The 13,035-nt window shown below is 41.0% G+C and overlaps 1 protein-coding gene across 2 annotated transcripts in view; it reads left to right on the top strand.

Moving 5' to 3' along the window:
* SOCS7 (suppressor of cytokine signaling 7) overlaps positions 1-10,816 on the top strand; it is a 30,597-nt gene extending 19,781 nt beyond the window's left edge. For both annotated transcript variants that reach the window (XM_063300750.1, XM_063300749.1), the window contains 6 exons: positions 660-790; positions 1,436-1,604; positions 1,847-1,975; positions 3,870-4,005; positions 4,705-4,860; positions 5,364-10,816. In XM_063300750.1, the coding sequence (XP_063156820.1) occupies positions 660-790; positions 1,436-1,604; positions 1,847-1,975; positions 3,870-4,005; positions 4,705-4,825 (686 nt within the window). In that variant the 3' untranslated portion in view covers positions 4,826-4,860; positions 5,364-10,816. The remainder of the gene's footprint in view (positions 1-659; positions 791-1,435; positions 1,605-1,846; positions 1,976-3,869; positions 4,006-4,704; positions 4,861-5,363) is intronic.
* Positions 10,817-13,035: the final 2,219 nt, after the last annotated feature.

Here is a 13,035-nt window from a genome sequence, read left to right as displayed (position 1 = left end):
AATTCTGAAAGTTGTTGCTGCAAAATTTCTGGCAGGTACCAGGTTTGGGAAAGTGAAGCTGTGCTTAATGGGCTAGAGTTTGCTCCTGATTTGAACAAATTCTGCTTGTTGAAATGCTGGTTATAGCCCAAAGGGGCAAGCAGACAGTCATTTGGAGTGTACGGATAGATCTTGGAGAGATTTGCAGGAGATCAACAAGAATTTCTAACTCTTAGGGAGTTACAACCAGCAGCAATAAAGATAATTCTCCCTGGATTAAGTTGGTGAAATTAAGGTAACTCAGGAGGAAAAAGAAGCAGGCTCGAACATTCACTTCAGATCTGGTACAGAGCACTTTTTCAGAGGTGTCACATTCCATAATTATATGTCAGCCTTCCTAAGCCCCATTGCGTCTTGGTGGAAGACTAAAATAGACAATGCAAGCTTAAAGCCTGGGTAGGTTTGTGCTAGATTGCACTATAGAGCCTCTGTTTGCAGTCATTTTTCTTTCTGGGGGTGGGCAGCAGTGGTGGAGAAGAGAGGAATTAGATGTCTGCAGTTACTCTTTCGCTTAAAACACACACACAGATGTGGTCTCCTTTGGTGGAAAGCTGCTATCAAAATGCTTGACATTTATATCTGGTGGGGTCAGCTGGGTTGTCTTTTCTCTCCTTTTCCAGATGCATTTCCCCGGATACTCCCAATCAGAGCATCTGAAGCGGTACACAGTCAACCTGCACAGCACCTTCAGTGCCCCCTTTATCGGCCTGATTCAAACAGTTTTGCAGCTAGCTTGCGAGAGTTAGAAAAAGTAAGGCTTTTATTTATTTGTTCAGTAAAGGTGCTTAAGCTGCTTTTTTTTCTGATGATGCTTGTTGTTCTCTTTGGTACACAGCTTTGGTAAAGCTGAGAGGGTTGACAGTGAATGGATTGCAGGATATGTCTTGCCCAGTTGTTTTACTGGCATGCAAGATGAGAATTGGTTGGAATGGATAACCTAGGCATGGCCCTGTTGCAGTTTTAAGTAACCTTATTTCACTGTTTACTACAGTGTCAATTTGCATATTCAAAATAAATGAGGGGGAGAACATGTCAGGCAGTGCTGGATCAATAAACCTTGCTTTATCAGAAAAAGCTGTTCTGAAAAATAGAGTGCTGTCTTTCAAAATGTTGAAGAACTTTGAATACATGTTTGTTAGGTTTTTGCCATCTGGAAGGAAATGGGCAAGGGGTGAGTCTTCTGGCTCAAAGTGAGGGAGTTCCAGTTGCCACGCTGGCTTGGAATTCCGGCAGGTCATCTGCAGGCTACCAGCTCGGATAAATTTGGCTATGTTTTAGCATTCTGAGGTTGTGGAATTGATTATTTAAAAAATATGCTCCAATGTTTGATTTTTTTTTTTAAATGTTGGAATCAGTTTCTAAGATAAACCATTGAATAAAGATTTTCTTAAATCAGTGTGGATGGTACTGGGGCCCCATGAATTGGGAAGATGCTGAAATGAAGCTGAAAGGGAAGCCGGATGGATCGTTCCTGGTTCGTGATAGCTCTGATCCTCGCTACATTCTGAGCCTCAGCTTTCGATCACAGGGTATCACCCATCACACTAGAATGGAGCATTACAGAGGTGAGTGGAGCAGAGGCGTGGGGATCACATCAAGGTGGCCTCCTACCTAGGGAAGGATTTGCCTCAGCTCATTTAATGAATTATTTTGGAATGCAGTTTTCAAACCCAGATCTCCCAGTGCCAGTATTCTGTCTTGTGGTTGTCTTTCATTTTATTAAGCTTGCGCAAAGCCAGCCGCTACAAACCATGCACTCCACCCATGTACTTCCTTGTTCTGTAATGCACCTTTCTTCTTGGCTCAGGAACCTTTAGCCTTTGGTGCCATCCGAAGTTTGAGGACCGTTGCCAGTCTGTGGTGGAGTTCATTAAACGTGCTATCATGCATTCCAAAAACGGAAAATTCCTTTACTTCTTGCGATCGAGAGTGCCAGGTAAATGTGAGTGTGTGTGTCTTTGTGTGCGTTGGAGGTGACCCATGCAGCTCTTAGATATTCTTTTGTTGTGGCATTTTTTGAGTAGATACATAATGACGAGCAATTATTTTTAGCTTTTGTGGGCAAAAACATCTACCACAATAACAGTAAAAAAGTAATTCTGAAATATCCAGCGGGAATTGGTCAGAATGTTCTTGACTCGAGAAGAAATTATTCCAGGCAATAGGTGACAGTTAAGTTAAAAAGTGGATGGGGTTGAGTTGTAAGGTAAAGGGCTTCAGATATACCTGGAGATCTGGTTTATCCTATTCCTGAAGCCATTGTCACTGACATACATGCATTTTTATTGGGCATTTTCAACTGGCCTGCTGTTTAAATACTTTGGGAATGTGGAATTGTTCAGTGGTTCTCTTCCATTTGCTTCAAAGGCTGAAACATAAGCACTTTTAGCCCTCCAGCTGTTGGGCTACAGCTTTTACTCTCCTTGACAATTGGCTATGTTTTGTTTGAATGGAAATTCCCCAAAATCTGATCTAGCCCATTACCTGGCTTGACTTGCACAGCTCTTTTCTCTATCCTGCTTCTTCAGATAATTTTGATAGCAGTGAATTAATCTACAACTTTTAACACAGAAATTATATGTGATTCATTGACCTGAGAGTCGTTCTTTAAACTCTTCCATAAAACTTGCCATCATCCACAGGTCAGATTATGCAGTTAGAGAAAGCTGCACCAAATGAGCAGGTTTCACAGTTGTCAGGAACTTGAATGCACAAGGGGAAACAAGCAAGATTCAAATGCCCTGAGCTCCAGTATTTTTTCTTATACATTTAAAGCTTTTCTACCCTATTATGTAGTGTCTCCGTCTAGCAAGCCCATCTGCTGAGGACTTTAGGAGATCTAAAATGCAGGATGCCCAAAGGAAAGGATGTCAAGGGATGAGAAAATAAATCAGAAATAAAGAGGATACATCAGGCTTCACCCCAGCTGACACTCAAACTAGAAGGTTGCAGCCAGAGATTCAAGATATGGCTCTGATAAGATGCTTTTCATCATATATGCTTAAATACCTTAATAATGCAAAACAAAAACAACCCCCCCACACAAATGGCTACTACCCAGAGTCACTTGTTAAGATGGGCAGCCATACGAATTGAATAAATAAATAAATAAGACTCAAGCCCTAATTACAGCAGCAGCTCAGGTTCAAACCTTATTTCTCTCTCCCATCTACAGGGCATAATGGACTGGGAGCCATTTCCTTCTCAGTGGGAGAAGCAGTTGATACCTTTGCCTTGTTATTGTAATGGAATTGTCTGGTCTCCAGCCTTTTGCTTCTGGCCTTGCTCATTCTAGCCCCCAATAAGTATGGTACACCCCAACATAAGGCTGTATGGAGTCAAGTCTCCACCAGAGGGCAGTACAGTGACCAGTTCAGAGAGTAGCTGCAGGAGAGAACAGCATTTGCTGTTCTCGCTGCTCCTGGGAAAAATATTTCTCAGTTGTTGCTATTATGTTTTCCTCTAGCCCAGCCTCTTTCAACCTTTTGAGCCTGGAGGGACCCTTGAAATAGTTTTCAGGCCTCGGGGAACCCCTGCACATTCAGGCTCAAATATAGGCCAGAAGTTGCAAAATTATTATACTTGTTTCATTGGTAGGCCTGTATATATGCACTAACAGTGTTCTTAAACTAAAAATAAAGAGTGAAACATACCTCTTTAATGTGAAGTTGCCTACATTTGAAATATTTTTTTAAACAAATAAATAAGTCGTGATCTCCCAGGGAACTCCTGGTGACCTCTTGCGGAACCCTAGGGCTCCATGGAACCCTGGTTGAGAAATCCTGGTCTAACCTGATGCCCTCTCTCTCTCTCTCTTTTTAAATTTACAGGTCTCCCTCCAACTCCTGTCCAACTTCTCTATCCAGTCTCCAGGTTCAGCAATGTCAAGTCGCTACAGCACCTCTGTCGCTTCCGGATAAGGCAGCTGGTCCGCATCGATCACATTCCAGAGCTCCCACTCCCCAAGTAGGTCCTGCCTTTTGCTTTTTGCTCCTTTCATCTCTCATTGGCTAAAGGAATCAGATTTGCTGCTTTGTCCTCACTCCTACCAGGGCTAGAATTAGTAGTGCCAGTCAGTTTGGCGCCATGCCATAAAAAATACCATAGCTGTTTCTGAATATTTATGGAGACTTTTTAGGGTGGTGGATACATAGAACTGAGGTCTTGAAACGTTTTGTTCTAGTCTTGGAACAGGCTCTTCTTAATCTCCTGATGTTGTTTCAGTGTGAAACCTTAGTTGAAGTTTCACACCAGGCTCTAAACACAACAACAATCAGTTAAGCAAGACAAAGAGAAGTGATAAGTTTCTGGAGGAAAGGGAACCAGGAAACAAAGGGGTCTGCATATGTTGCAGGCACCAAAAATTAAGGTATCTTTAAAAAAAATATTTGTTTATTTTTTTAAATCTCATTAGCTATAATCTTGCAAGCTCTCATGTCAGAATGTAGAACCTGTGAGATCTTATCCATTTTTATGTACTCAAACATCCCTGCGCAAACTTCTGTTAGTTTGGGGATCTGTAGATATTTGGGGTGTTGCGAACTCAATCTTTTGGACCCCTGTTCGAAAGGGAGAGGGATTCATCAGTCTGTTTACTTGGAATGCCCCTTCTGCTTCCTTGGACCTCCAAAATTTACTGGCGTCTCCTTTCTCTCTTCTGATCAGGCCTCTGATCACCTACATTCGCAAGTTCTACTACTATGACCCTCAAGAGGAAGTGTATCTCGCACTGAAGGAGGCCCAGCTGTTCTCCAAACAGAAACAAGAAGCAGATTCCTCAACGTAGTGAGAGCCCCGCCTATCATGCTGCTGTCACCAATGGTAAGATAATATTGTAAATTAGAGCATTAGAGTCTTGTTCTCTTTCTCTCTCTGTCTCTCTCTCAGTCTTAAGTGTGTTCTTTCATATCCTGTCTTGGGAGCTTAGTATATACTCTACATTTTTTCAAAATGGTTTCAGCTATCCATTATATATATTTGCCCATTTTCTGTAACAGAAGCCTAATCCCCTGTCTACCACAAATTTTAGTTGAATCCATACGATGCAAGCTTCTCTGGGTAACCCCGGACACGTTGACAGGCGTACAAACATAAGGGCTAGAAATGTGCATTTTGAATTTCAAAACAAAATGAGGTATTTTGGAATTCTGTCCTGAAAGCCAGATGGCATTTGCACATTACTATAAACATAGAGTACATCTAGCACTATAATTCAATCTTGGATATGCAAAAAGAAGGAAATGCTGTATTTCTGTCTTTGACAATGTCTAAATTTATGGGTCTCCCCCTCCCACCCATCTTTCTATTTCCCATCTCCAAACTAGGAATTGGGTCTCCAGTATCCTGCAGCTGTGGGAGCTGCATTGGAAAGGACTCCTGGTGTTTCCTTTCTGGCTGTCTTGGATCTCCAGAAAAGGGTCCAGGGCTTGAACAGAAGCACAGCTGTGCACAGAAACGGGTGCCCATGACCCCACCTGGTTCCATAAAGACATTGGGATCCACTGAAGCTGGACCACAGGCTCCTGGAAGGATGAAGAATGTTATTTTTCTTGTTAAATTTCTATTTTTGGGGTGCTTTTTTTTCTTTCCATGTTTTCCAGCATGGGAAATAGTGAGCCAGTTTTACATTTTGTTTACCTGTTGGCATTTGGGGATGGGGTGGGAGTGCCACCATCTCCAAGATTTAATGAGCAAAACCTGCCCCCTGTTCCAGTGTCTTTAAGAATGCTGCTTTTGCAAAAAAGGTCTGAACTCAAGCTGCATTTGGCTGTGTAAAATAGTTGCATTGGGAGTGTTGAGCTTTTCTTCACTGGAAGTATATCAGCTGGAGCTGGATGCCTGTCTCTCATGGAATTGCATGGTGGGTCCTGCCCTAAGCAGAGAGTTGGGCTAGGTATTCTCCAAGATTCATTCCAACTCTGGAATTCTGGGGGGTCAGAATTTGGGTTGTTGGGACAGGGAGGCAAAGAATAGCGAGCCGAAGTACAACTTCTTGCTCACTTAAGAAAAGCTTGATAGCTTTTTGGGGGGTGGCGGGGTGGGAAGGTGCCAGAATATAAGTCTGATTAAGCAATGGAAAATTAGCCAGATTGGGGGAAATTGCTGTTGCCTTCTGTTTGAATGCAAATGGGACACGGGTAGCATTGTGGAATGTTTCCACAGCAGATGCCATCAGCCATTTGAAAATGGACGGATCTCTCTCACATATTTTTTATTTTATTTTGCCTTTCCTCCCACTGTTATTAACACTGGAATTCATCAAAGCAGTAGCTGTTGTAAAAGCATCGGTATATCCCCATTAGGCAGAAATGAGTATGCACCAAATAGCTGAAGTCAGTCCTGGTCCTGCAGATGGGGTTTCATCCTGTTGCTCTCAAGAATGGCAAACCAAGATAAGCCAGCAAACAAGTTAAGGCTTATCGAGCAAAAAGAAATGCCTCTGGGACCTTTTTGATGTGAGGCAGCAAATTTTGAAGCACCTTAGTCCCATCTTGCTTTGAGGATGGGAGGGAAAGGGAAGTCAGGAGCAGGAATTCCTGATTCCCACTTTTTCCTCCCCCAAGCCCAGAAAATCATTTTTGTAAGAAAGATGCTCTACCTACCAGTCTTTATAAGAAATCCAAATATTTCAACAAAGGAATATTGTGTGCTCTTTTAATGGTTTGTTATAAGAGCAAGATACGGATTTTGCCCTAGCAAAACTCAAACTATCCCACTGTTGTTTAGAAGTAACTGCAACACCCAGGAAGTACATTGCCCTCTTTATATGTGATGAATCTCTTGCATATGTAGCTTAAGGTACTTGGTGTAAATTTCTTGGTGACATTTTTGAAAGCTGTGATAACTTAATAATTTATTATAATTTATTTATTATTGTTATTAGTTTGAAAAGCTTGTTCCATATTCCCCAGTCAATTTGTCTTGAATTCAGCCCCCGTTCCCAGAAGTCTGAAGTGTCGCATCCTGCCTAGAGCAGATGGTGAGGTTTTGTAATCATGGAATCTGTAGAATATTCATATGCAGGAAGTTTAAAGTGGATGGCTAGTAAGTTATCTAAAATTGAGTCTTGGAAAAAGCGTGATTGTATCTGTTAAACACATTCAGGTTCTAGAGGAAGCTGCACCTCTGTTCCGCCCATTAGAACATTGGTGCTTCAAGACAGATTCCAGAATTTATTTCTGATTATTACTTGGGCAGCACTTCCTCCCTTCAGTGGATTTCTCCCCTCAGTTGTTGTTCTCCCGATTCTGTTCTGAACCCTTCCGTCTTAACTGATGCTACGTTTACTGACTGGCATCCACCTGAACTGTGCCCTATCCCCAGAGAAGCATTGTCTCTTCCTGCCCAGTTTTTAGGTTTATGAAATAAGTGAATTGAAGAGGCACTGATCCATTGGAGTGCTTCCCTGAGTATCCATTGGCTCATGATAGTTCCCACAGCAGCCAAGATACTTGTATTAGGGGCGAACCTATGAAGGTGTTGGGTCTGTCTTATAGTAGTAGAATAAACTGCATCCTTGAAAGTCATTCTGGTACACTGGAAGAAAACCATGCCTCCTCTTTCCCCCATTTTAGAACACATGGATGTAGTGACTTTGGGACTGTATCCAATTAGCATCAAAGAAGAGCATACTTGAACAGATTTGTTACTTGAAACTAAAACATTTCCAGGTAGGATTGAATCTTATCCAGGAAGACAACCCCTCACTCCCCCAAAAGCCTCTTCCTGGGTGAACATTTTCAAATATAACAATACACTGCAAATGTAACAATATACTGAAAATTTCTATGAATTCTCATGCCTTAGAATATGTGACTGCAAGGGAGTGTTTAAAGGTGCTGGATTTTAGTCGTGGGTAACAGGTGAAAGAGGGTCAAGATTTCGCTCTTGCCCACATAAAACTTTCTGGCTCTTTGGATAACAGATGAGCTGCTCTCATGGTCACAGCTTAATCCTCGCTCATTGTAAACACACTGTTTATATCTTGCTTAAAATGGCAAGCTTCCAGCTATGGAGTGGACTTGGAGATTTCTTTGGTTTTCCCTCATGTTTGGTTCAAGTAAGAGCTGAGATCAAAAGTCCCAAAGTCCTAAGGTCTGCACTTGCTTTGATGGTGGGGAAATGTTTCTTAAAATCTGGTTCAAACACGCACAAACCATGTGCCAGTGATAGGCACCCTCTTTCTGCTGCTGGCCACCTGCCATTTTGTTGAACTGAACTTCTCTAAGATTCTGTTACTGACTACTGAGTAGCAAAGGCCAATCGTGTGTAAATAACTCCTGGAGAGCCATTTGGCTTTGTTTGGCCATTGTTACATCCATGTTAGGTCTGCTGTAATGTTTTTCTGTGAAAGAAACTTCTTTGTGTCTCTTTTTTAAATACCTCCCCTGTGGAAGCTATTTGACCCATTCTGTTGGAAAGCTGTGAATGACTGGATGAGTGTTATGCCAAGAGAAGTAAATTCTGCACTGTCGCCTTTTGGGTGGTCTGCCTTTGACTGAACCTTTGCTTGGGCATTTTCTGATGTACCTTGTGGTACTACATCAGTACAATGGTCATACAAGAGATGATGGAGGGACTACTACCCAAGAACAAACTGGTTGCATTTGAAATCTCACCTAGATTTATGGATTTTTAAAAAAAATATGTATTATTTTCAGGTGGGACCTAAGGCTTTCTCAACAGGTCATCTTCCTTGGGGAAATGACAGTTCTCCTCTGAGAAGCCTCTTTCTCTGTCCTTTCCTTTTTTCCTTTTTCAAATTGTGGCACAAATAGTATTCTGTCCCTGAAAAGTGATACGAAAAAAGCCAATTCAAGTTGCCTTCATTCTTTAAATTTTACATTACCAAAGGAGTTTTTAAAAACAGGTTCACAGGTCTCTGCATGATACAGAGTGAAAATAAATTGTGACACTGTCTGCCCTGGGTGAGAGATGCAGTCTTTTGTATTGCTAAGAATGCACAGAGCAAAAATAGTTAAAAACAGAGCTTGAAGTATTATTTCTGTTCTTCAAAAGTGCTTTTTGATTTCTGTTCCCTTAAAACAGCCTTGTTAGATCTCTTTCTCTGTTTTATTTCCTGAATGGGAAGGTGAAAGAACGGTGAATGACCTGCTGAACAGTACTCCAGTTCTCACATGGCACTAAGCCATGGTTTGTTTAATTATACTTTGATGAGCAAGCCATAATTGGCTGCATTCATGCATTATACCAAGCCGTAAACCAGGGTTGGCAAATCTCATAGACTGTTTTCCCCTAATGCAATAAGCTGAAATGAATCCATATTATGGCTGAGTATTAGGGGAGATCCTTGTCTATAAATCCATGGTGGATTCAAACATAGATGATAGTCCAGCTTTCAACTGCCCTCTACGTTGGCTTGTTGGCCAATGAAATAAATTTCTCTCCTTACTGAAATGAAGTAAGGGTTTAGCTGTGGGAGTCAGATTATAACATATATGAAGTTGTTAGTAACTTTTTGCAGACTTCAAACAAACTGCATTATCTAGTTCCACATCTGCAAGTTTTCATCTCTACTCCATTCATTGCTATCCACAAATATGTAACCAGGGTTGTGGTTTATTAGGTACTTATATAATGTTTGGAATATTAAGTCCCAGGTTTACCAGTCCCCTTTGGCTGGTAAATGATGATTAGCTAATTCCATTTGAAAGTGATTCAGGACCTAAATCAGCCTTCCTTGATTTGATCACCCCAGGAGTTCATTCCATTTCAAATTATTTCCAGTTGAGGATGATAGTAATCTCCAAAATACCTAGGAGGCACCAGGTTAAGGAGGGCTGACCTAATGAATCAGTGGAGTAGAGATATTGCAAATTTGCTAATATAAGTACTAACTCATCCATTCTGTTTGAGGACAATAAACATTTTGCAAATAGTTCCAAAGTTATCTGGACTTTTCTCTGTTGATACTACATACTGGTTTATAAGGCTGTATGACACTCATATAAAAGCATGTCATGTAGCAGTGTCACCGCAGGGAGCAATCCTTACAGATTTTCTATGACCTAAAATAAAAGGGCACATAAAGCTGCCAAAACAATTAAATCAGTGAGTTGATTTAAAATGTAAAACTGAATGTATATACCTCAGTAACAACACACAAAAAAAGCTGGTGGTGTATGCACGCAAGCTCAGTGTGACTCTAAGTCTTGCTTATATCTCCCAACAAAGTTTATTTCACAAGGTACAACTTTACTGCATTGTAAGATGTTTCCTGAATCTGTTTTGATCAATTTGCCTTTTTGTGTGCATGTGTTTAATTTATTAAAGTATTGCTATAATTTATTTTCAGAATTACATGGCATAAACAAAAATGGAATCCAGACTTGCAAGACAATTGTAAAAGTTGTCTGGGGCTGGGAAAAAGGAAAGAAAAGATGCTTTATAAAAATAAATGCACTTTGGGTGTGTTCTAAGAAATTTCTAAGGAAGGGGAAGGCTGTTTTATGGACTGGGTTCTGATTGGCCTTGTCTGTATATATTGTATCAATAGGCACATTTTTTGTTCCTCATTTGGAAGCATTGTAACTGCTGCAGAGTCCTGTCTGGAAAATGGATGTACTGAACTATTTTGCCTCAATTTTCTCCCTTGTTTCGGGGTAAATTTTGTCAACCATGGGATGGAATTTTGCCCTTTTCCTGTTTGTATCTCATTTCTATTGTGGGTTGATTTTTTTGTTCTTTTTGGCCTATGGGTGTCTGTTTGACAGGGTTGGTGGGGGAGTGGATTTTGAAATAAAATACTTAAATAATCCTACATGTGCCCTGTCTTGTTTTTGCAGTGGAGGTTTCCCTGGGATCAATGAATGTTTGATTATAACACCTGTCTTAACCTGTCAGCCTGGTAAGTCAGGTAGAGTGGAGAACCTCTGGCTCTCTAGGCATTTCTGAACTACAATTCCCAGCATTCCCTTTCATTAGCTATGCTACTCAGACCAGTTCCCTGCTCCCTACTTCTTTGAAGGAGTTTCTGACATCCTTTAATTGCTGTGGATCTCCTGCCTCATAACTCAAACTTCTGCTAAAGCACAGTGAGTACAAACCTGCCCAAACTCTCATGTGCTTTCATCCCTTGAAGTTCTGCTGGTGGTGATGTGAGGAGGTAAGGAATTTTCTCTTGTATGCCATGTTTTCCGAGGAACGTTGCCTACAGGAATGTTGCCTTCCATCTTGCAGGGAAGCTCTTTTGGCATCTGGAAACATTCCTGCAAGCTTTTTCAGCACCTGGCAATACAGTTGGTTTCAATTTTTTGCCCATGCATTTTGCAATGTGTTATGGCGTTAGTTTTATAGCTGCTATTTTCTGTATTTCTGTCTTACCAGCGCTTGTTTGGGTGTTGTTTTGTTATTAGTTATACAGAAGGGTAGACTGACTACATTATTTCTTAGACTGAAGTGTCTTTTCAGAATAGGATCTTGCTCTGGCAGCTGGGAAATCCTCTTAGATTCCAGGCATTGGTAACATTCATGGGTCCTAGTTTTTCCTCTGGGCATGTACCTCTAGAATATACAGGTAAACCTTGCTTAATGACTGCCCTATTTAGCAACCAAAGTTACGATGGCACTGAAAAAATAACTTTATAACAAGTCCTCACATTTATGATAGTTGCAGTCACATGATCAACATTTGGGCACTTTGCAACTGGCAGGCATTTACAATGGTCATAGCATCCTGAGGTCATGTGATCACCATTTGTGCGCTTTGCAGCCAGCTTCTGACAAGCAGAGTCAATGGAGAATCTGGCAGTAAAACCACAAGTGGTCACATGATGTCTCACTTAACAGCCAACTGACTTACTTAATGACCAAATGGGAAGTGATGTTGGAAGTCTGTTGCAGTCTGTGATGTTTCCCTTAATGACTGTGTCTCTCAGCAATTGCAATTGGCAACAGCAACTCCGACCCCATTGTGGTTGCTAACTGCCTGTATTTCCTATCTAATATTAGCATATCCCTTAAAGTGCTAGAGGCAAATGTTGAAGTCAAGGTCAAATGTAAAGCTAAATTGGGGTGGGGTGGGGATGCAAGAATCTTGTGATTCTTTTAAAAAATCTAGATCTATGGAATTCTTAAAAAGACGTCACTAGCAGAGTTCAATAAATAGCAAGATAAATTATACCCACTAGACAGGAGGTGGGTGTGTCAGTGAATTACTTTCTCCACCCATCAATATGAGTTTCTTACGTTTCTTTACATACAGTTATTTCTATCATGCAATATGCTCCCTTTTAAATTAACATTTTGACAATGCAAGAAAGGTAAGCCTATATTTCCATAATCTAGTATTGTCAGCCCTCTCAGGTAACCAGATAGGAAACACAACCAGATGAGCTAATTCTCCTTTATTGTAAGGCTACATTAACCGAACCTTGCAAGTCTGAAAATACAAGTCTCCCCATCTCTTTTTACAGTCTGATCAATTAGGATGCATCCTTCCTAAGTTTCTTCCTCTGACTGTTAAGCTGCTGCTGGCTCCCCACTCTTTTATCTGATCATTCCCTGAGCAGCATCTCTTCCCCTTGTCCCTCAAGGTCATTCCCACATACCATTACAAGTACCTTCCAAATGTACTCCAGCCAGGAATTCAGAGTGTTATAAACCAATCCATTTGAGGGATGCTACATAAAGGAAAGTTTGGGTTAGTTCTTCATGGTCCTAAACATGGTCCAAAAATATATATAAAATCCTAATGCCGAAGATGCATCACGAAAACAGTTTTTAAAAGTTTAAAATGCTTGCGTGTTTGGTTGGAGCTCCAAGTAGCAAAATAAAAGCTGAAAGGGAAGAATAATCTTCTAGACCAGAGTTTCTCAACCTTAACAACTTTTAAGATGTGTGGACTTCAACTCTCAGAATTGGCAGGGGAATTCTGGGAGTTGAAGTCCACACATCTTAAAGTTGCCAAGGTTGAGAGACTCGTCACTCTTTTCCTTCCATGGTTTCCTCCACGCGTTTTCATTTTTTTATCCATAG

The sequence above is a fragment of the Candoia aspera genome, chromosome 4 (genome assembly GCF_035149785.1).
Source record: "Candoia aspera isolate rCanAsp1 chromosome 4, rCanAsp1.hap2, whole genome shotgun sequence".
In the NCBI taxonomy this organism is placed as follows: Eukaryota; Metazoa; Chordata; class Lepidosauria; order Squamata; family Boidae; genus Candoia; species Candoia aspera.
The sequence above is the reverse complement of the archived record's forward strand: the minus strand, read 5'-3'. Positions and strand labels throughout refer to the sequence as shown.